This window comes from Pongo abelii, chromosome 6, assembly GCF_028885655.2.
Source record: "Pongo abelii isolate AG06213 chromosome 6, NHGRI_mPonAbe1-v2.0_pri, whole genome shotgun sequence".
NCBI lineage: Eukaryota > Metazoa > Chordata > Mammalia > Primates > Hominidae > Pongo > Pongo abelii.
This window is the reverse complement of record NC_071991.2, coordinates 89,412,501-89,437,683: the sequence shown is the minus strand read 5'-3', so window position 1 is coordinate 89,437,683 and position 25,183 is coordinate 89,412,501. Positions and strand designations below refer to the sequence as shown.

Below are 25,183 nucleotides of genomic sequence, written 5' to 3'. Positions count from 1 at the left end.
GTAAGTTAATTGTACATTTTTAAATAACTGAAGGAGTGTAACTTAATTGTAACACAAAGGATCAATGCTTGAGGGGACAGATAACTCATTCTCCATGATGTGATTATTTCACATTGCATGCCTGTATCAAAACAATCTCGTGTACCATGTATATATCTACTATGTACCCACAAAAGTTAAAAATTAAAAAATGTTTAAATGTAAATTGTCCCAATGAAATAGCATTTTTTACCATCAAATTAGTAATGATCATAACAGTTTTCAGTGCTGTCCAGGGTATACAGTTTATGTCCTTCAATCTAACTTTTCTGCTACAAGTAATCACCTCAATTAATTAAAAATCCAGACACTGTTTTGCATTGTTTTTGATCATAACAAACATTGATTATAACACTGTTTTGATTATACAACAGAAAATTTAAAACAGCCTATGTGCCCAAAATTAAATTTACACATTCATTCAACAAGCATTTATTGAACATCTACTAAGTGCCAGGCACTCTTCAATGTGCTAGAGATATAGTAGTGTCTTTTTAAAAAGAAAACTATTATCTATATGAAGCCTACAATTTATTGAGGGAATGTGAAGTCATACAAACCAAATAAATAATTAAAATATGTATTATTATGGATGCTAAAAGGGCTATAGAGAAAAACAAAAGCATGAAATGTAGATTGAGAGGAAGGGATTGCAATTTTATTTTATTTTTTATTTTTTTGAGATTGAGTCTCGCTCTTTCACCCAGGCTGGAGTGCAGTGGCCTGATCTCGGCTCACTGCAAGCTCCACCTCCTGGGCTCATGCCATTCTCCTGCCTCAGCCTCCCGAGCAGCTGGGACCACAGGCTCCCGCCACTATGCCTGGCTAATTTTTTGTATTTTTTGTAGAGACGGGGTTTCACCGTGTTAGCCAGGATGCTCTCAATCTCCTGACCTCGTGATCCGCCAGCCTCAGCCTCCCAAAGTGCTGGGATTACAGGCACCTGGCCGGGATTGCAATTTTAAATAGGTAGCCAGGGAAAGCCTCACTGACAAAATGACAATTGAGTAGAAACTTGAAGTGCATGAGAGACAAAGCCAAGTAAGTACCTGAATGAAGAGAGTTCCAGGCAGAAAAGATCCAGTACAGAGGCCTTGAGAAAGGAGCATGCATAACACATTCTAGAAAGAACAAGGAGACTGGGACTGGCTGAAGCAAAATGAAAAATGGGGAGTTCTATGGTTTGAATGTGTCCCTGAAGGTTGATATGTTAGAAACTTTATCCCAAATGTGGTGATGTTGAGAGGTGGGGCCTAATGGGAAGTGTTGGTTCATGAGGGCTCCATCCTCATATATGGCTGATGGCATTACTGCAGGAATAGGTTCCTTATAAAATAGAGTTCAGGCCCCCTCTTGCACTTGTTCTCTTTCTCTCTCTTTCTTTCTTGCCCTTGGCCTTTTGCCGTGGTATGACATAGCAAGGAGGCCCTCACCTGGATCTTGGACTTCCCTACCTCCTGAACCTGGAGGCAAATAAATTACTGTTCATTATAACTTACCCAATCTATGGTATTGTTATAGAAGCACAAAATAAACTAAAAGAGGGAGAGTAATAAGAGGTGACATTAGAGGCTTCATGGAGGTCAGATTAGGTTGGACCTTTGATATAGTTTGGATATTTGTCACCACCCAAATCTCATGTTGAATTTTAATCCCCAATGCTGAAGGTGAGGCCTGGTGGGAGGTATCTGGATCATGGGGGCGGATTGCTTATGGCTTGGTGCTATCTTTGCAATAATGAGTTCTCAGGAGATCAAGATCTGGTCATCTAAAAATATGTGGTACCTGCCCCTCCACTCACTCTTGCTCCTGCTTTTACCATGTGATGTCCCTGCTCCCCCTTTGCCTTCCACCATGACTGTAAGCTTCTTGAGGCCTCCCTAGAGGCCCAGCATCTGCCAGCACTGTGCTTCCTGTAAAGCCTCCAAAACCATGAGTCAACTAAACATATTTTCTTTATAAAGTACCCAATCTCAGGTATTTTTTTTACAGCAATGCGAGAACGGCCTAATACAGTCTTGTATTAATGAAGCCTTAGAAGGGTGTTGAACAAAAGAATAACGGTTTTAAATTTATATTTTAATGCTATCTCTGAACTGCACGGTGACATCAAGATGGAAAGTTACAGTGATAGTCCAGGCAAGATACAATGGTGGTATGGCCTAGAAATTACAGGAGAAGTGAGGAGAAGTTCTGATTCAGCTATTGGGAAGAGGATTTGCTGACAGGACGGATGTAGGATGTAGGAGAAACGACATCAGTGGAGACTGCAGAGTTCTAGATATGAGCAACTAGAAGAAAGGAGTTGTCATTCAATGAAATGGAGAAAACTATACAAGGAGTAGGTTTGGGGAAAATGTCAGGAGTTCAGTTTGGTACCTGTCAGATTTAAGGTACTTATACAACTGGTGACACCAAGGCTATGCTTGACAGGATTCCAGGGGATGGTCCACAAAGGAAGTGTTAATTTGGGAGCTATCCACATGTAGGTGACATTTAAAGCCAACAGACTCCTGACATCACTAGGAGTGTAAGGATGACAGAAAAGACAGGAGGGCCAAGAATAAATCGCTGGAACATGGCAACGTCAAGATGTCAGGAGAAACTGGCAAAAACTGAGAGGGATTACAATGGATTAAGAGAAAAACCAGGAGAGTTTGGGGCGCTTGAAGCCAAGTAAATTTCAGTGATGCCAGAACAATCAACTGGGTACAATGTTTCACAACATATAACTTTTATAGTTAGAAAAAGTACTCCTATAAAATATTTTTGTAAGTAAACAAATTTACCTGTCCATATCCCAGATCTTTCATACTTCAATGCACCTCCTGAGAAACACTATTCTTCACTACATGAGAATAATAACTGATATTGGCGACTGCATTAGAATTTACAAAGTGTTTTCAAATGCATTAGCTTGATCTCACAGCAGTTCTAACATAGATAAGACAGGTTTTACTCTGTCCATTTTCAGACAAGAAAAGATTTAAAGGGGTTAATTTGTTGAAGGTCACATAAACCAGTGGCAGGGCTCACATTTGCATTAGATTCTTAAATACCTTCAGTACTGCTTGTACTATAACAAGACACTACTTTGCAGCTGGACCAAAATGTAAACATCACTCCCCCATAAGTAGCAAACATTGGAAAACATTTACCAAGAAGGCTAACCATACTCTCTTAATATTACCATGTTTTTCTATTTTAATGTCAATCTCAGAAAGAGGTGTTTTATTAATTTCCACATTTGTGTCTTCTATCAGGCTATGATCTCCTGGAGAATGATGACAATATTCTCTGAATCTGTTTTATCACCAGCATCTTGCATAATTCCTGACATATAAAAGATAATTAAGAAATGCTTGCTGGTGTACTTCATGATAATGAGAGAATCTCATGGTCCATTTGATGTGATTATTTAAGGAGTTTCTAAGACACCCTGTAGAAGCAGGAAGTAAGCTAGGGTGACAGTTTAGGGAATTTTAGCAATGAAATGGGTCCCTGGATTTCAGGCAACTAAACTGTATTCCTGTATCAGTCCATTTTCACAGTGCTGATAAAGACATACCCAAGGCTGGGCAATTTACAAAAGAAAGGGGTTTAATGGACCTATAGTTTCAGATGGCTAGGGAGGCCTCACAATCATTGTGGAAGGTGAAAGGCACATCTCACATGGCGGCAGACAAGAGAAGAGAGATTGTGCAGGGAAACTCCCCCTTATGAAACCACTGGATCCCAAGAAACTTATTCACAATCATAAGAACAGCATGTGAAATACCTGCCCCCATGATTCAATTAACTCCCACCAGGTCCCTCCCACAACACATGGGAATTCAAGATGAGATTTGGGTGGGACCACAGGCAAACCATATCAGTTCCTTTCTTTATACTGAGTGCAATGGTTCTTGCTGGGCTTCAATCCCAGGGTTTCCATTTTGTAGGTTGTGCACGGGAACCAAGCACTTATATTTCTAACAAGTTCCTAACTAATGTTGACACTGCTGGTCCTAGGATCTCACTTTGTGGACTACTAACCTAGAGAAAAGAGCTTATAAAAGCAACATTTTTAATAAGGGTAATAAATGTACTTTCAACTCGAGTTGTAAACTGAGTTGAGAATCAACTTCAGTATATTCTGATCACAGGGTTTGTTTTGTTTTGTTTTGTTTTGTTTTGTTTTGTTTTGTTTTGTTTTGTTTGAGACAGGGTCTTGCTCTGTCACCCAGACTGGAGTGCAGTGGTACAATCACAGCTCCGTGCAGCCTCAACCTCCCAGGCTCAATCAATTATCCCACCTCAGCATCCCAAGTAGCTGGGACTACAGGCCCATGCCACCAAACCCAGCTAATTTTTTTATTTTTTTGTAGAGACAGGGTCTTGCTATGTTTCCCAGGATGGTCTAAAACCGCTTGGCTCAAGCGATTTACCTACCTCAGCCTTCCAAAGTGTTGGGATTACAGGTGTGGGCCACCTCGCCCAAACTGACCACTAGGGTTTATTTCAGGGTCTTAAATCTGGCACAACCAAGAGGAGATGTTGATTAGAATTAAATGTACCATAAAGATCAATTCCTGTTTATAACTGAAAAAGCAGAAACTATTCACTTACTATATTTTTAAGTCAGTGATTAGTGCTCCCAAAGAAAAGGACATATGTCTTACTCATTTTTAAAACCCCCAAAATGCCTTAAATGAAAAGATAGTACTGTTTGCTAATAAGATGATACAATCCTTGCCCTCAATGAACATATCATTTACTAGGGGAGAGATAACATTTGTGTATTCAAAGCCTCTGGTAAAACAAATGGTGCCTTTGTGTGATTTAGAAAATAGTGACCCCCTCTGGGCATATGAACTAGAAAAAGGTATCCCTTTTTCCAGGTAAATGCAGACCTGTGCCAGGACATATAGCTAAGCATGCTGAGAAATGGATGGATTCTTTTTCTTAACCCTTTAGCTGGGTGCCCTTGGAGAGAGCACAACTCATTCATCTACATGGGGTGTGGGGCTGTGCATGCAAAACACTTGTGGGACAGCATATATGTGTTAGAGAGTAAACAATAGGCTGTGACTAGAATTCAGAGAAGAGAAAAGATCCTTTGTTTTTACTAGTCCAGGAAAGGATAGGATATAGGGATGGATCTAGGTCAGGAGGCTTCCTCTGTGAGATGTTCTCTCACCATCACCCACAACCTGCATCCAGCTAACTCCTACTCATCCTTTGGATCTTACCTTAAACATCTTTTCCTGGTAACCCACCTGCTCCCAGCCCCTAATTAGGATGGCTATTCATTCTCACTACACACAGAAATTTTCCATCATAGTACTTATGGCAAATGTAATTGCATGATGTGTGGTTTTGTTTTAAACCCACTCCCCTGAGATTACAAAGCTCCATGGAGCAGGGGCCTATGTTTTGTTCATCCATTCATTGTCAATACCTGCTATATAAGTACATGATAAATATATGTATATATACATATTGAATATTGAAATAGTACATAGAACACAGATGATGAAAGGCAAAAAGGAAAGAGAATAATCCGTGGTTTCTTCAAGAGAAAAGAAAAGCGACCAAAATGTGGCTGGTGTTTTCTGACAATAAAGAATTATTATAAGATGTAAGACTCTGCTGAAGAAGACACTATGATAGGAAAACGTGCCACTCTATACTATGTTCTGCTATTTCCATCCCTTGTGCTAAAATATGACACTTCACAGATCTGTCAACTCTTGGTTTTACATTGTAAATATTGATGGTGTGAATACTTGCTCGCATTTGCCTAAAACATGAGAAATGATTCTAAGCATAAGAACTGGAAATGGAAAATTCACCTCCACAGGCATTAACAAAAAAGATTAGTTATGATAACTGCTTGAAAACAGAGGCTGAGTCCTAACTCCTTCAATAACAGTGTGACTGTAGAACCTCTGACAGCTTCACCCACAGCCCATGGCCTTCAGGGACTTCCTACAGAAAGGATGTTTCTCAGCTGTGCCCATCAAGTTCTGAAACAAAAAACATGACCATTACAGGTCTTGTGGTTTATGTGGATTTTGAAGACCCAGTAGATTACCAAATCTAGGAAGGCTCTATAACACAATTCTACTCCATTACCACCATCTCACCTCCCAGTTAACACTCAGCCCAGCTCCACCATCCCATAGGAACCATTCTGGCGCTGAGCACCAGTGACCTAATTACAAAATTCAATCTTCTCTCTTCAGTCGTCATCTTATTTGGATTTCATTGGGCAATGACACACAATGAGCCCTATCTTCTTCAAAGGCTTTTCTTTTTCCCACAACTCCACACTCATATTTCTTCTTTACCAGCCATTGCTACATGTCTCCTTTGTGAACTCCTCGGTTTCTGTCCCCTTTCATGTAGGTAAAACCCAAGTCCTATCTTCAGCCCTTTGTTCTCACTCCCTGCATGATCTCAACCAATCCAGTAATCTCAACATTGTCTTTCATTCAAGTTATTCCCAGGTCACCACACCAACCCACACCATGCCCCTGAGGAACGGGGCCTAATAATACCTAACTGCCTATTCAACAACTCTACATAAAGTCACGCCTTCCAGAAAGAACAAGCTCCTTATCCCATCTTCTTCACATTTCTTCTAATGGAGGTGAAGAGTCACCATCCTCTAACCAAGTTAGAACATTTCATTCTCTCACCCTCTGCATCCACTCACTGCCAATTCTACCTAAAGTATACTACTCCTCTTTTTGAAGTCCTGCTAATGCATCTGATTGCCTACCAAATGAAGACCAGCTTCTTAGTGTGATATAAGGTCCCTTATGATAGGCTCCTGCCTGCCTTTCAGATTCATCTCTCATTAAGCTTCTCATTGCATGCTGTACTTCAGTTAGAACCAATTACAATACAATGCTGTTTCATGTTTCTGCCCTTTTTCAATCTGCACTCTTCACCTGAAATGTCTTTCCCCCAAACTAGCCTACACTCACATTTGACCCTTGTCTGCTTGGCAAATTCCTACTAATCAATTAAGTCTCACTCACTTCCTCCATAGGGCCTTTTCTGATCCCCCCCAGTAGATATGATGGCCCATTGCTTCTTTCATGGCTTCAAATCACTTAATTGCAATGTTTGTTTACATATCTGTCTCATCCTTATCCAATTAAATTATATTCTTTAAATTACTAATTTCATATCTGACAGTTTGCCTAGCACATGGTATAAACTGAATGTGGAGCAAAAACTGTTAGCAAAACTCATCATTCAGTAGTCAGGGAGAACAGCAGAATTGCATTATGCAAGATTTTACAACAGTGAACTAAGAATCAGCTATTTTGTGATTTAATTTACCAAATGTAAATAATACAAACATAATCCAGCTAGTTCTGTTCTTTTTACTCTCACGCACTCTTCTATCTTCTGATACCTTACTGCAACTCTGAATTATCTGTTGGCCTTTATATTTTTTTGCTCTGGCAGCCCCATTAAGTCCTATTATTCACTGAGTCAAAAATGTCATGTCAAGTCTTGGATGGGCCTATCCTAGGAACCTCTGGAGTCTCACTGTAGACTCTTCCCAAAATATCAGGATCTAGCTCTACTAATCTAGCAATAGTCAACCCTCACATTTATATTTCTCCTTTATCTTATATTAATCTCATTTCATCCTCATAATACAAATAATTGGTCATGTTTTATTAATAACATTTTACAAGTGAAACACAGGCCAAGAAACCCAAAGAAGATTTACCTTTTATAAGTTCATCCCATACAAAAACCTGAGGAATTCTATACTTTCGGATGTCCAGGCCTCATTTTTTTCCTTTGAATACCATTTTCCAAAGTCACATCCTATTCTTATGCTTCATCTGCCGGCACATTGACTTTCCTTTTATTTCTGTCTCCCAAACGATCGCTTCCTGTTTGTGCGTGTGCTTCCACACTGCCGATCACCAGCTGAACATTCCAACACAATAATTTTTCTCCCCCTTTCGACTCCATAATCCAAAGACTTTGACAAAGGAATCTGTATTTTATGAGTTTCACCCGAGTCCAATCCTCTTCAAAAATCTAAATGTAACTTTTACCCATAACCTAGTTTTTGAAGGGCCTTTTTTCTGAACTCAGGCAATTATAACTGGATGACTCCCAGGCCAGTTCTCTGCATTTCTCTTCCTTTAGTTGCTTTCCTCTAAAACCAGGCAGGAAAATCAGACTTTATGTAACTTTGTTAAACATGACTACTACTATAAAAATATTAATAAATGAGGGTGACATAAACTACTGGGGGAAAATGAGGTTCAAAATGGCCTATAGCTTTTTCTATACTCCTCAACATTCTCTCATATTGAGAGTTGGTTTTAGCTTTCAGCCTGAAAATCCCTCACTTTAACTGCCCTCACTCTGTTCCCCACTGCATAGTCTGTCCTTTGTGGCATTTGCCTCCTTTAATGTTAATAAAAAGTGGAAAATGATAAACGAGCAGGAGTGAACACAGAGTAGTTACTTTAACTGGGTCTTTATTCACAGGCGTTTGGCCCACAATCCCATAACTGTATTCAGAGGAAAGGGCTGAGCTCAAGAGGATACCCTTTCCCCACTCCCAGCACAAACATTCCTTTACCTTCAAAGCCTGAAAATAACTTGCCCTCCCCACTTTCCTCATAAAAACAATGTCAGAGAAAAACAATGACCAATTTTGTAAATTAGTTCCACTGGTTAGACCAGGTATCAAACAGATTCAACCCCTGGGAGATCACTAGGCCTCTTCTACTTCCAAGAACTTCTAACTCCCATTAGGTCCTCTTACTTGTCAGTAATCAGGAAGAACATAAATGGATCTGTGCATTACCATTTATAAAAACATACAGCCAAAGGCAGGCTCAATAGCATCCTCCTATATATTTTATTTATTCTCATTTTTCAGAAGGAAAATGTAAATTTCAGATCTCAAAGGATAAGTCACATGCAATTTCTAAAGCCAATGCAATAAGGACCTGTGATTAAGTGAACCCAGCCTTCCTGAACCTTCCGTCATCTCTCTGCCCCTCCTTTCAATCTTTGTTTTAGGTTGCAGACTCTTCTTTCTAGGTATACATGTGTAGGACATGTGTTCATCTAAAAGATTAGTCTAGTTGTAGAGACCAAAGGCATCACTTCTATTGACCCTGACCCTTCACCTACTTCAAGCAGATTTTCATTACTAAGAATTGATGTTATCAGAAGCTTAAGACTTTTCAGTTTAGAAAAATACATTCTGCATATTAGAAGTCGGGGGCTGGAGGATAAAGTTTATCTTGTCACAACTGTTCAATCTGAGATGTCCAAGAAGCAGCTTTCTGTGGAAACCTGGAATAATGGATTATCCCCAGGTGATACGTAAAGTTGTAGAATATAGATTAAGCTCATTACACTAAAAAGCCCTAAAATTAAACATAGCTGTTTGTTGAGCTCTTGCCCTGATTTTCCCAATTACAACATTGCTGTGTGTTCGCACACAAGCCTTTGATCCGATTCTCTTTCATTTCAGTCTGTCCTGGGACCTGTACTGTACGAGAGAAAGACGAAAATCCATAGATGATGGATGATGTCTAGAACACAGATACTCTGTAATTCAAGTCTCGGTAAAATTCAGAAGTTAGAGCAACATACACAAACAAGAGGGTCTGGCCTTTCTTCCCAGAGGGGCTATTGGCTAACCTATTTTTGCTACATTAATTAAAATGACCCATCACCCTGATTCCTAACAATCTTCCTAAAAACAGTATCTATTCCATATATCCTCCCAACACAATCAAAGTAGGTCAGAAATGTTGCTTCCTTCCCCTCATTGATTTTCATTAAGAGGATGCACTTTCTGGAACACTAAATGGAAAGATAAACACCCAATACAAGTACCAATGACAGCCCCTGTAAATTTTTGGCACACTGTCTCGTTCTTCTAAAAGCCAGATAAAAATCTCATCACCCATAGTTTATCCTTTTTGGCTGTAAATCAACAATAATTAAAAGCTATAAAATACACCGCGGCAACACTTCAGCCAGGTGATAAAGCACCTCCCAAAAGAAGCATATTCACTCTGTCTTTTCTAATTTTCTCCATCATCAACCTGCCTCTTCTCTACCAAGTACATACTCTTTTTTTTTTCCCCCAAATTCAAATCCACATTTTGTCAGAAGGATGCTAAGTAACACCACACATTGGCTTAGCAAACCCACAGGGCCTTAATCAGGAAGCTGAGGGCAGGGGAGTGGGACGAAGGCGTTTGCAGAGACAGGGGAGTGGAGACAGGGGGAGGAGGAGCGGGAAATCCTCTGGTGTCTGTGTCTGGCTCTCTGGAAAAGCTGTGATGAGATGGTTCTTCAAATCCCACTGGTGGGGCTTCCCCAGTCTCCTCCCCTTCCTGAAATCTTTCCCTTGACCCCAGGTCCTCAAACCTGGCTGTCCAAAAAAGACGCCGCAAAGTCCTGCAGAGCCCCCAAAACACACGAGCGCGGACAGAAAAGCATCCCCCGAGAGACAGCGAAGCCACACACCCTCTCCGGGCCAGCTACCGGGGCGGGCAACTTCACCCCTCGAAGCAAACGAAAGCCCCTGTTCTCCAAGCAAAGGAAAAGGGGATGGTAAACAGAAATAAACAGGCACCGCTCTCAGCCTTCATCTTCCGCGCCCTCCCCCCGCAAACTCCAGGTAGAGGGCCAGGTGCTGCTCACCTCCTGGCAAGGAGGAAGCGGGCGGCTGGAGGCAGAGGGCAGGTCCCCAGCCCAGGCCGCCTGGCAGCCGGCGAGCGCCCAGCAGCAAATCCAGGCGGGGCTCCAGGGCGGCGAGCGCCCGCGGCGGGGAGCCTCCGCCGGCTGCCCCCGGCCCCTGCCCCGTACCGGCCCCCGGGCGCGGAACAGCATCTTCGTCCCGCCGCGGTCGGCGGGCCGGCGGCAAGGCAGCCTTCCCGGGTGCGGCGGCAGCTCCGGCTCCCGGGCCGCGACTGCTGTGCGCTCAGCTCGCCGCTCCGTCACCCGCTGCCCGTCCGCCTGCTGACAGCTCCGCTGCGCTCGCGGCCCGGGCAGCCAGCGCCGGTGCTCCCGTCACGCCGGAGGGAGGAACCGCGGGGCGCGGGCGCGGCGCGGGGGCGGGACGCGGGGCGGGGACGCTGGAGCTGGGGAGCAGGTGGCGCGGGCGGGGGCTGCGGCCCAGCCCGGCGGGTCCCCAGGGACTGCGCGGCGCTCGCCTCGCGCTAGAGGGCGAGAGAGGCTGGGGACCCCGTGTAGTCGCCTATCTCAGGTCCCCGTGGCCCACTGGGAGGGGCGCTCCCGGGATGAAGCCAGGGTAAATACAGGACTTCAGGACGTTGTTTTCTGGCGGTGGGTCTTTAAAAAGCTCGCCACTTTCCTCATTGCACGCAAACACGCAGATGTGCCCTCGGAACATCCCTTGTAAGGATCCATGCTGGCTAGCGTCAGATCGAATTTCTAGGTGATTATGGTGTGCATGAAATGGCGGGGAAGAAAGAGGACTGAGGTGTAGACGTGGTGTGTGACTCAGTTTTCTCACCTATTTAATGAAAATAATACCCACCACGTAGGATTATTATGAGGATTAAGTAAGTTGATGTACATAAAGCACTTGGAAGAGTGCCTGGCACACAGTAGGTGACATGTGTTGGTAGTAGTAGCCGTAATTATTGCTGCTATTGGTGTTATTTCGTGGAGATGTGTAACATTGGGCATTAAGCCCTGTGTTTTCTGGAGGAAACAGTTTCTCCATCTGTGCAATCATTGAGGTGCTCTTCGTTTTTTCTTTCATTCAAAAACATACTGAACTAGGTCATGGGCACCAACTGGTGAACAAGATGGACATAAGGCCTTCCTCAGTGGCAGGGATCTCAAGATCCCTTCTTGATCTCAGATTCTGTAAATGGGTGAGTTATTGTGTTTTTCAAAAGAAGCATCCAAATTTCTGGTTATTGAATATCTGGACAAATCCACGTGGCCCACTCATTATAAGTTGGCCTGTGGCACATTTGTTTGTGGCATTATCTCTAATGTCCTTTTAACAAAATTTCCATATGAAAGTCTCTGTATATGTGTGTTTGTGTGTATGTACACACATATAGGTTTGTGTATCACGCCTATATTCTGATTATAATAACAATATATGTTCCTTGTAAACATTTTGGAAAATATTGAAAAGTATCAGGAAGAATATAAAAATAACTAGAGATCCTACCACCCAGAGATAACATTGTTAATGGTATTAATATGTTGAGGAATTTCCTTGCTTTTTTTTTTTTTTAACTCTGTGTGTACTGCAAAACTGGAATAATAATTTGTAACCTGCTTTTATTTTTATTCTTAATAACATAAATATTTTCTCAAGTCATTAAAGTCTCCAACAACACAACTTTAATAATTGTAAAATATTTTCTACTCTTTAGATATATGTAATTTACTATTAGATATTAGGCATTGTTTAAGGATTCAGTGTTATTAATAATTCTGGAAAGAATGCCCTTGGAACATAATCTGTGTGCATATCTTTAAATATTTTATGATACCTTTCTAGAAGTGAAAACATTGGATCACATGATATGTGTATTTTTAAAGTTTTTGATGAATAGTGTACAAATTCCTTCCAAAAAATTTGTAGCAATTGTTACCAGCAGTTTGAGTATTTATTTCACATCACCCTAGATTATAATACTTCAGATATTTATCATTTTGGTAGAAGAGAAAAATGCTATTATTTTTAAAATGTATTTTTATCATTAGTGACATTGAGTGATTTTTCATATATATCTACTAGCTATTTGCATGTTTCCTTCTCATGTCAGGGTGTGAGAATTTTTCACGGGCACACTTTAGCCATTTTATTGAAGTTCCATTTTTTACTGATTCGTTAGCAATCTTCATAAGCTTTGTGTATGTTTATCATATATCTTACAAATACTTTTTTGTAGTCTTTTAAATTTATTTCTGGTAGCTTTTCTGGCATAAGCTTGTCATCTTTAGGTATTCAAATGTAGCAACATTTTCTTTTGTGATTTCTTCCTTTTTTATATCTAGAAGTACGTGTATCTGCGCAAAATCATACAGATGCCTATGTTTTCTTATTTTGTTATATTTTGTTATTATTTCCTTTTTATATGCTTTATTCTTTAATTCATGTGGAATTTTTAGGAGTCAAATTATGTTATGATTTTTGTCATCTGAGAAAGAACTAACAACATGACTATTAAATTGAAAACAGCTTCTTTCCTTATAACAATAAGAGTCATCCAGTCAATGCACTTGGATCAAATGACAATTGTAGATTTTCCAGAGTGGAACAACTTGCCACTTTCAATAAATAATTTTCTCATAGTTGTCCCATCCATAAAAAAGATCTTGACCTTGGATAATTAAAATCAGCATACAGGCTGACAGAGAAAGGAAATTTCAAGAAGACTCTAAGGTCCTCTTGTACCTGTTATTTTAGGATGTAATAGCAAATTATTCAAAGTTTGTGATTATCTGATCAATAAATTTACTCTTAAAGATAGTTTTATAAAAAATATACTTTAATAGAAAATTCCTAATGAAATTTTTGCAAGAATGGGTTTAAATAGCTTACAATCACTAGGTAATAATCATTTTTCCACTTTATTTGTGCAGTGTATACCTGAAAATTGAACTGAATTTTGTTAAAAAGTCAACAAAAGCCTTAGCTGTATCAACAAAAGCCATAGCCAAAATGATGCTATATACATAGATTTATTTTCTTTTTTAACTTAAATCAGATTGTGGTATAAATAACCCCGATTTTTAAAAGACTAAGCACAAACAAAATTAGAAAAAATAATCTGAATGAATTCAAGTAGCAAATTTTTTAATTAATTTTAAACCATCAATGAAAACATCAATGTAACGTGTCTTCTGTATCAAATTAGCAAAGAGATAATAATTCTGGCAAATGTATGCATGGATTATACACTCAGGAGAACATGTATTTCTGGAGGATAATTTGGCAATGTGTATTAACTGCCTTTAATATGTTTATGCCTTAACCCAGTAATTTTTCCTTCCAGGACTCTTAAGGAACTGGTAGGTAAGGAGCACAAAGTTTCTGTACAAGAATACTCACTATCCTTTAATATGATTAAAAATGAAGTAACCTAAGTGCCCCAAAGTAGAGGAATGGTTAAATAAATTGTACCGCTTCATGTGGTAGGATTATGTATGTATTAAAAGTTACATTTACTAGAGAATACTAAATGAATTGAGGAAATGTGATGATATAAGGTTAATGGAAAAAGCTGGAAACAAATCCTAATAAACATATATCCTCCACAAAGGCATAAGAGTGACACGATGGACTTTGGAGACTCAAGGGGAAAGGTTGGTAATGTGAGGGATAAAAGACTATATATATTGGGTACAATATACACTGCTCAGGTGACAGGTGCATTAAAATTTCACATATCACCACTAAAAAACTTATCCATGTAATCAAAAACCACTTGTACCCCCAAAACCATTGAAATTAAAAAGTAAAATAATAAACAGTGTATCCTCAAGTATGATGTGCAGGGGGTTGGGGAAGAGTTTAAGTGTGCTTTATGGAAGGAATATCACTAGAAGGAAATAAACCAAACTGTTGGCAGTAATTATCTTCTAATACTAGCATAACAGATATTTTTCCTTTCATTTTTGCAGACTCTGTTTTTGATTTTTCCATAATTACATATTATTTTTATAATCATTACAAATTACTAAAAATGTTTGTATTCTTTGATGCCAATCAATTCTACCTGAAGAAATCATCAAAGATGTATACAAATATGTAAGAACAATATGCAAGGACAAAATATTCACCAATGTTTTTTGTAAAAGAAAATGAATGAAACCTAAATATTTAATACTAGGGAAAGTAAATAATGTATATTATCCTGACACAAAGAATTATTTTATAAAAGGTGTCTGACAGGGAAGTGCTTATGAAAATGCTTTCAGTTAAGTGGGGGAAAATCATGATACAAAATTTATACACAATTGATACATCCAATGTAGTAAAATTATAAAAACATGGACAGCAGGATACAAACCAATTTCAGAATACTGATTGCCTCAAGGAGAAGAAAGGAGAATAATATTGGGAAGGAATGTAAAAGGGCTTCACCAGCATCATTAATACTTTATTTCCAAAAGGAAAAGGGATGAAAGGGATGGAGAAAAGAAGAAAGAAATATCTGAAGCAAATATGAATGCTGTATCATTGTTTTGTTGTGAGTGTTGAATGGCAGTTATAATAGCTAACATTTATTGAGCACTTAATATGTGCCATTGCTGTTCTAAGATGTTTACAAGTTCTACTTCATTTAACCCTCAAAAACAACCCTATGAGATAGGTACTCTTATCTCCATTTTACAGATGAGCGAATAAAGGCACAAGTTTCTCAGAAAAGACAGTGTTGGGTTTCAAACACAGGCAGTCACATTCTAGGGCTCACCCCCTTAGGGAGTTTTATTACCCTCTTCTATTTTTTTAAATATCATTTAAATTATTAAATAGAATATAGTCTTAACTAGGTTTTAAAAATCATATTTGAAAAACTGAGGATAGGCCAGATGACTAGCAAAGATGGTGTTTTCTGGACAAAATGTATGGATTAGTTTTTTTCTATTATACTTTTCCATACTTCCAAATTTTTTATAGAAAATATATATTAGTTCAATTTTTAAAACAAGAAAGGTGGGATATATCAAAAAGGAGTATGATACTTAAGCTATTCTACCTTTTGTACATCTATTTGGTCACCATATTTTAAATAACTGTAGGGAAAGAAGAATGGAGAATTGAGGAGGATAAATAGGATTCTAAAGAAAACAAAAGAATGACTTCAACAAATGGAAAATGGGTCACATGAGGAAAGGCTAAATTCTGGTGTTTTGAGTTGCTTTCTCTGAGTCCATGAAAGCCTCTCACCAGAGGGATTTATCTGCCTTGCTCTCTGTTTTCCTCAAGGATCAAAACAAAACTATTTATAGTTAAAGGAGAAAAAATTTCACTTGGATATAGAGTTTAACCTACTGTGAGAGGTTGTGGAAATATTCAAGAAGAACGTTGTATTAGTCAGGTTTCTTCAGAGGGACAGGACAAATAGGATATGTGTGTGTGAGAGAGTGAGAGAGCGAATTGGCTCACTCTATTATGGAGGCTGAGAAGTCCCGTAATCTTCCTTCTGCAAACTAGAGACCCAGGAAAGCCAGTAATTGTAATTCAGTCCAAGGCCAAAAGCCCTGAGAACCAGGGAGTTAGTGGTGTAACTCTCAGTCCAAGACTGAAGGCCTGAGAGCCAAGAGCTCTGAGGGCAGGAGAAGATGGATAGCCCAACTCAAAAAAGAGAGACAGCTGGTTCTTCCTCCACCTTTTTGTTCTATTCAGGCCCTCAATGAATTGGAGGATGCCCACTCATTTTGGTGAGGGCAGGTCTTGACTTAGCCTACTGACTCAAATGCTAATCTTTTCCAGAAACACCCTCAAAGACACACCCAGAAATTTGTTGCCAGCTATCTGGGCATCCCTTAGCCCAGTTAAGTTGATGCATAAAATTAACCATCACAAATGTGGTGTCAGACAAACCTGCATTTTAAATTGAAACTCCACTTACTTACTGGCTGTGTGATCTTGGGAACATAACCTAATCACCCTTGACTTAAGTTTCTTCACCTGTAATTTAGTGCTAAAAATACTTGTCACTATAGGGTAAGTGTACAATGAGTTAATGTGTTAATACATAATGAGTTAATGTACCTAAAGCATCTGCCATGTTTATTGGTATATTTCTATGTATGTTCCCTTCCTAAATTATTTAAGCCAGTATATCCCCAGTAGAGTCCAAAACCTCCAAGGAGAGGATGCACCTCCAGCATCTTCCTAGATCAGTTTTCTTTGAGAACTTTTACTAAAAGTGGGATGGAATGAGTATAAAAGAATCAAACTGCAGGCCGGGGAGGGTGGCTCACACCTGTAATCCCAGCACTTTGGGAGGCCAGGGAGGCAGATCACTTGAGGCCAGGACTTCGAGACCAGCCTGGCCAACATGGTGAAACTCCATCTGTACTAAAAATACAAAAATTAGCCAGGCATGATGGCACAGGCCTGTAATCCCAGCTACTCAGGAGGCTGAGACAGGAGAATCACTTGAACCCAGAAGGTGGAGGTTGCAGTGAGCCGAGATCATTCCACTGCACTCCAGCCTGGTCAACAAAGCGAGACTTTTTCTCAAAAAAAAAAAGAGTCAAACTGCAATTCTGCAGCACTTCACCGTTCTGCTACTCAATATACATAAACATTCTTATTCCTGCATTCAAATTTCCATATCTGGATGATGTTCATTTCTCTTCTAGTTCAGTGACAATCCATCTGTATATTCTGAAATCTATTGGGTAAATTATGAAGTTCACTATCACCAATCCATCCTATATTAAAAACTAGAGATTTGCAGTACTATTCAGCAATAAAAAGGAATGAACTATTGACACACATTATAACTTAGATGCATCTCAAAGGAATTATGCTAAAGGACAGAAGCCAATCTCAAACTGTTATCTACTGTATGGTTCCATTTATATGGCATTCTCAAAAAGACAAAACAGTGCTTCAAATCAATGGTTGTCAGGGATTGGAGTGACAGTGGAAAGATGTAACTACAGAGAGATAACACAAAGGAAATTTTTAGAGGTGATAAAAGTGTTTTATATCTGAATTGTGATAGTAGTTACCACGTGTGTTAAAATTCATAGAATTGTACACCAAAAAGTTAATTTTACTTTATATTCATTTAAAAATTAAACGTTTAGAAAAGAAATGAAACCTAATGAATACTAAAGTTGACAATATGTTAGGTTTTGTAGGTATTAGGAAAAAGGAAAACAAGGGAGGAAAATCATTAATATAATTATATGCATAGAAGAACCAGGAAGAAAATTTGAGCAGCTACAAACATTTTCATTTGTGCGATTGCTTTTGAGGTCATCTTTGGTATTGATAACTTTCTTCCCTCATGGTCCCTTTGTGTTCAGCTAGCATCTCACTTGGTCATGGTTCTTTATCTGGTGGGATTAATTGCTGAGTGGTCTGAGTATTGGTGGACCTAACTAAAGGGGTTGCTGTAGTCTTCCCTTAACTTTTTTTATTTTTTGAGACAGGATCTCCATCACTCAGGCTGGAGTGAAGTGGCACGATCACAGCTCACTGCAGCTTTGACCTCCCAGGCTCAAGTGACCCTCCCACCTTACCCTCCTGAGTAGCTGGGACTACAGGCATGCACCACCATGTCCAGCTAATGTTTTTAATTTTTTTGTAGAGGCATGGTTTCACTGTGTTGCCCAGTCTGGTCTTAAACTCCTAGGCTCATGTGATCCTTCTGCCCCAGCCTCCCGAAGTGCCATTAACTTTTATCACTGTTTGTTACAATACTAGGTGGTGCTCCAGAGGAATCCCTGAGCTCTGTCATAGAAAATCATAGTAAACCATCACTGGAAACTGTTTTTTTCCTTCCTGGCCCATTGGCAAGAGAAACCCCAAAAGGCCAATTAGCTCACTCAACCTCCAGTTCAATTGTGTCCCCTGATGAAGCATTTCTCCACTGAATACTATGACCTCCAAACTAGCAGAGTACAAAGTAATGGATTTGGAAAGCAAAAATGTTGTGCATTGGTCAGTCAGTGTTAAAATGAGGAATACCACCCCCACTTCACTCCTCAGTTTCTGGCTTTGGGAGAAAGAGCATCATATATTAGTCATTAGTTCAGATAATGTACTTTATTCTAAAGGACAACTCCCTCCCACTCCCCGATGTCAAAAGGTGTTGTTTCCCAGCTGACACAATAAGTAAGTCTTCCTTAGATCATTCTGCTATGCCATAAGCCAGCTGTTTCTGAGTGAAGGTTTTCTGGAAATACAAGGGAACCCCAAGAGCATTGGTCTTAATTATTTTGCTGTAAAATGAGTCTCTGGATTGATTAGAAGAAAATAGTGTGAAGATGCCTACTGTAAATAAGATATTCATTAAGTCAACAGAAGCAGCATGGTAGCCCAAAAAGAATACCCTGCAATAACTAGTTTGATTGTGACCCATACAAACCATATGCAGATTAAGTGTTTATTTCAGTGAGTACAAAATACTGTTCACTCCATAATGGAGGGGACGCAATATAATCAACCAGAAGGCAGGCTGGTCCCCTCATTATATCATACACTATTGAGCATTCACTATTAGTCTCTATTGCTGGCAGATCGAGCATTCAGCCATGGTAGCAGCCAGGTTGAAGAGAGGCAAGTAATTTGTTACTGAGGCATGCACAGTCTTCATCGTTGCTGTGATGGAACACCGTTTATGAGCTCATTGACACAGTGAGGTGAAGGAAGAAGTTGACTGACATCAACCACGTGGGTCATCTGGTTGACCTGATAATTGAGCACTTGGTGAAAATTCACATGGGACACTAATATTCTCACACACTGGGCCCATTTCAAGAGGTTCAATCACATAATTTTTTTTCCAATTTTTCTAATCAGCAAGCTGACAAGCCTATTCCTTCAAACTCCTTTGCTATATGGAGAGACATTTAACTTCTACCCAGGAATTGGTATAGATTTGACCTTCTTCCAGGCAAAGTACACCTGGTTGTACCCATTAGAGGACTTCCCTTCTCCATTTTCCTTCAGTGCCACTCATGATTTATTCATTTATATATATAAAAGCAGGGAAAAATTAAACTACTTGGAAGCAGAATGCTATACTGAATGCGATAGTAAATATCAATACAATTTTTTCCTATGACATACATTGTTCAAAGAATGCCCTGCAATAACTAGTTTGTGACCCATACACCCAATATTTGCATGTCTATTAATTAATATTGACAGTTGGGATAGGAACATTGTGGGATATTAAAGCTGAGCCATCAGAAATCCTGTAACCTGACAATTCTTTAAGCATCTTATCACCTTCCCGATTTGCAAAGGAAATGCAAGCATGATTGGCATGCAGAGATTCTGCAAATCCATTTACCCGGATATCTCAGATAAGAGCAATGAAGGAAATAAATATTAGTTCTTAAAGGTCAGGGATATTCAATTCTTACTTAGCATGGAATATTTCAAATAATCTGAAAGAAAAGAGTAGGTGACTGGACACAAGTTTTGCAAAAGGTTTTAAATGTTAAGCACTGTGAGGAAGTCAACAGCTACAGAACCACAGAACCTTCGAGAAGGATTGGCCTTTAAAGATCACTGAGCCAAATCCCATCTCAAATCCCTGAATCCTCTCTGCAACTCTCCAACAAATGGCTTTTCAACCCTAAAAAAAATTCAGTGACTAAGAAATCATTATTTTCCAAGGCAGTCATCCTAACTTTGGACAGCTCTCAGTTTAGGAAAAAAAAAGTCTTTCTTCAGAGGAGCCAAAAACCTGTCTCCTATTGTCATAATTCTCACTCTAGGGTCCACAGAGGACAATCCTCATTTCTCTTCCAATGATGACCCTTCAGAGAGCTTCCTCCCTTCTTAATCTTCTCTTCTCTAGGATAAACATCCTCCATTTCTTCCATCATTTTTCACATGATTTGATTTTATATGCACCTCAATTGTCTAATATTCCTCTTAAAATTTACATTCTGACATGACAACACAGCTTTAGTCTGTAACAGAGTAGAGTAGAAGTATAATTTCCCTTATTTTACAGAGGTTATAGCTCTATTTTTGCAGTGCAATGTCAAGGTGGATTTTCTAGAAGTCACACTAATGTTCAGTATAATTGCTAACATTCATTAGGAGCTCCCCAGGTGCCAAGCACCTCAAAGATGCTTCGCATGCATCATCTCATTTAATTCTCCTGACAACTACCTATGAGGTAGGTACTATTTTTATCCCCATTTCCAAATGAGAGAAATAAACCTGAGAAAAAATAAGCACCTTACCCAAGGTCAAATACCCCATAGGTGGCAAAATTTGGATTCTAGCCCAGGATTTCTGAAAAAGTGGTAACTAGCACCTATTGAGCACTCATGTGCCAGCACTGTGCTGAGCCCTTACTTCTAATGGGAAAAATTATTATTCCCATTTTATACAAAGGGAAACTGACAGAACAAGAGGTGTAGTAAAATGGTTAGAAATTAAAATAACTAACTTATCCAAACAAGGTTACTTTATATACGCAGGTTCAGGATCTTATATTTATCTCTTACAAAATTAATCTTACTGCATTCAGTGCATCACTCTACCCTGTCAAAATTTTTAGATGCTGATTTCATCATCTAAAGTATTTTTATCCCTGCTACATTTTTTACAACTGCAAATTTCATAAGAAAGGCTTCCATGTGTTCAAGTTACCAACAAATTACACCACATAAAAGGTGGCCTAGGAAAGATTGATCCACAAGCCACTAAAAACCTCTTTCCAGGTGCCCTCAATCCACTCATCAGACCTCAGGAGCACAGTCATTCAACCCCTAATACACCATCATCCAGTCCATATTTCTCCATTTGTCCACAAGGATACAAGGAATTTGTTAAGTACCCTACTGAAATATAGATTTGTAATCCCAGCTCACGTATAGTAACGCTATCAAGAAAGAATATCATATTAATGTGAAGTAATTTAGGGATAATATTATAAATCTATCTTGGATATTAGTGATTGCCATTTTTTCTTGTATGTATTCATTATGTTTTAAGAAACCAAATGCTAAATTAGGTATACATTAAATTGTCTCCATACTCATGATACCATGTGTTTATTCATGTAATTATGTATAACACTTTCTGCATTTTTAAAATCAAATTTGAGTTCCAGTATCTTCCCACTCAGTCTTACGAGTCTTCTGAATTGATTTTGGTAGGCAGCATGACATGTTGCTTTCTGTAATCCGTGCTTGTGAGATTGACTTCTTGGGCATCTTTAAGATCAACAGTATTATTGTTAGGGTTTTGTTTGCATTTACCATTTAGTTAAACTGCGTTTCACTTTTTCCTTAATTGAATTATTCATCAATGCAAGTGAATTACCTTCTCTTGAAAGTTATCCAGAAGCTTTTGATAGATAGATGTTTGGCACCTGAATAATAATCCTTTAAGACCACACGTCTGTCATGCAGTCTTTTCTGGCTTTGAAATGCTATAATATAGACAATAGATTTGGCAATTTTCTACTACCTTTGACTTCATTTTTGGCATTTACTAGCTCTTCTTTGTATAAAATAATATCTCCTTTCAGCTCTGCATTATAATGTTATCTCTCTGTAGAACAGCTAAAGCAACATTAGGGATTCAAACTTAAATGCAAGCATCTGAATAATACACTTTGTAAGTGTATTATCACTTACAAAGATAACGACCGCTAAGAAGCACAGAAGCTAGGGCATGGGTTTTTTGGTTTGTTTATTTGTTTGTTTGTTTTGACATTGCTTTCTGGGAAACACCCAGATGTCAGGTATGTCAAAATGTGAAAATACATACCTCTGACAATTGAAGAAATACAATAGTTACACATATTATTGAGGAGTTTAGGTCCCAAATTGTGGCCATTTTTCAAAGCAGTATCGAACTGACAATTTTCAACAGTAGATTTCTGGTCTCCATTCCCTATCTACAACCTAAAACAGAAGATAAAGCTGTTTGATTAAGAAGAAATAAAGGTCATACATCTAAATCAACCATTATAAAATATTTTGTTTAAAATACTTTATATTTTCTAACCGAATACCAAATTTCCCCCAGGTATTTTTGTAAAGCTGGTGTTACCGCTATTGTCCTGTCCCAATTAGTTTTATTTTAAACATATCTGTAGTGCTATTATCCCCCTGAGAGATAAAAAAAGGTCACTTTCCTTTTAGAAAACACAGAATTATTCAACAGAGCTTAATAACTGCACTGCTAATGTAATTCTTACTATACCTCTGAGAGAAAATGCTTCTTGAGACAGATTCAGACCAAGTTTCATTTGTAATGTTAATGTATTTTGCCTGAGAAAGACTCAGCTGTGTCACTTCTTCACATGTTGGCCAGATCCTAACAAGGTTTTGGTAATAGAGTAGAGAAAGACACGCGTTCTCATTTCTCATCTCAGTCTAGAAATAAAATGACATTAGCCATTTGTAGTATGCCAGTTCATGTTCCTTTGATTATTTTATGACTCCTTAGCATTTATAAAGTAGTCATTCAATTTTGATACCACATATCCTGATTGGCATTTAATGATGTTTTTGTTGTTGTTAACAAAATGAGGTGGCCTAAGAAGTTTATTAATATTATAACCTAAAAAAATAAAATTACCAAAATGATTTGAGCAAGAGCCAGCCCACCTCTTTCTTTTTAAAAAGTGGAGGCTGGTGGGGAAAGTACCTAAATGCCTGTGGTTTTAGGGTAACAACTCAGGTTTGAATCTTACTCAGGGGAAGAAAGAACAAGATGTGTTTTCAAATCTATTCAGGAAATAAATTTTTTCTAAGCAATGTAAGAAAGTAATTAAGTAAACAACATGAAGCCATCATCAAAGATGGAGGTTATTCATAGCAGAAACTGAATAAGACAGTTTTTACACAGTAATAAATAGTTATTTTACTTGTTTCACACTCCCATACTTCATCCCATTCTAATTACCTGTTTATAATTGCTAGGTTAACTGATAATAGTTTAACTGATAGTTTTGATTCTACTATCAGTCTTCCATAAATGACATGTTGTAGATTGCATAAAACTGACAGATTTATGCATCTATGGATAACTCAAATTATTATTAAATATTATATTAAATATATTTATTTTAAAAATACATTAAGTAATAAATTAGTTCCCCTACTAATTCAACTTCAAATTCCTTAGCCTAGAATTCATGGCTCTTTCATGCTGTAGCCTCAGTCTGGCTTTTTATTTTTATCATTAACTATTTCTTTAAAATCACCTATAATTCAGCCAAACATACTGTTCTCTAAAATCAGTCCATGTTTTTTTACCTCTATACCTTTGTTCATGCTCTTTGATCCTTCTACCTGGAATGAACTTCTGCTCATCCCCCCTGTGTCTATCCTATAGATTGGGATAAAATATCATCTTTTAAAAAAAGCTTTGCTTTATTTCCCCAGTTAGGTATGAACATTTAATTTACACCATTTTACTGAATTTATCACTTATATCATTAAAGTCTTTGAAATCCAGAAACCTTTCAATGTACTTATTGGTATCTTCTGCAGTATAACACAACACATCACATAATAGAGTGCCCAGTAAATATGTAAATACATATGAATAAATGTCTAGTCTATAATCTTGTATTTATACTCTCTCATATTCATAAAAGACCCCCTCATTCTTTCCATGCCAATCTTAAATTTATTGTAGGAATAAATTATATTCCAAGACTCTAAAATTTCATTTTCCGGTAATATGACACATTTACTGGAAATGTGACCAACCCTCCCACTGAAAATAATTAAAATAATAAAAAGTATGTTTAAATACATTGATGTGTTAGAAGGAGAGGACTCTCGGAAGTGAAAAACTATTCACATTGCATGCCTTATCAAAACATTTCATGTGTCCCATAAATATGTATACCTACTATGTACTCACAAATATTAAAAATTAAAGAATTTAAAAAATAAAAAGTAGTGAAAAACAAATTGAAAATAGAAATCTAGAGAGGTAAGCTGAGCTTTCAATCTGATTTCACCTTAAGGACATTTGCCCATGAAGGTGAACTTGAGCTTCTGTATTCACAGGTAACAGGAAATAAATCCTGAGAGGAACATACCCAAGATGAGGAATCTTAAAAGAGATGCCTTAATAAATCAGGAATCTCAAAGGCCTAAACCCTCAAGGTACATGTAAACTAGAAATAAATCTAGGGAACAGCAGGGAAGATTGTTTATTACAAAATATGGCATTGGGTAGAAGGAAACATAAAATTGCCCCCTTGGGATTCATTTGCACAAGCTGACCCTCACCTGAGCTTATAGCCCAATCTCATGCTACCTGGGGATATTCAAAAAACCTCAGAGAAGAAAATTTAAAGTGTTTCTGTGTTGGTAGACTCCCTTCCCCTGGCCACCAATGTTCAGCAGAAGCAAATGCAAATAGTCTCTGAGGTACAAATTGTTAATATAGGGCTCAGAAATATTCAAC

General features: G+C 38.4%; 1 protein-coding gene and 1 long non-coding RNA gene across 4 annotated transcripts in view; one reads left to right on the top strand and one right to left on the bottom strand.

The window, feature by feature from the left end:
- The window catches only part of ELAPOR2 (endosome-lysosome associated apoptosis and autophagy regulator family member 2), a 179,619-nt gene extending 168,526 nt beyond the window's left edge, over positions 1-11,093 (bottom strand). The window contains exon 1 of one of the 3 annotated variants that reach the window (XM_009243064.4): positions 10,738-11,093. In XM_009243064.4, the coding sequence (XP_009241339.2) occupies positions 10,738-10,926 (189 nt within the window). In that variant the 5' untranslated portion in view covers positions 10,927-11,093. The remainder of the gene's footprint in view (positions 1-10,737) is intronic. The other 2 variants (XM_002818284.6, XM_009243065.4) reach the window with 2 other exon arrangements.
- Positions 11,094-11,318: 225 nt separating this feature from the next.
- Positions 11,319-25,183, top strand: part of LOC129060432 (uncharacterized) — a 30,377-nt gene continuing 16,512 nt past the window's right edge. Inside the window, exons 1-2 of the long non-coding RNA XR_008527147.2 lie at positions 11,319-11,494; positions 11,845-11,939. This is a non-coding gene — a long non-coding RNA (uncharacterized LOC129060432). The remainder of the gene's footprint in view (positions 11,495-11,844; positions 11,940-25,183) is intronic.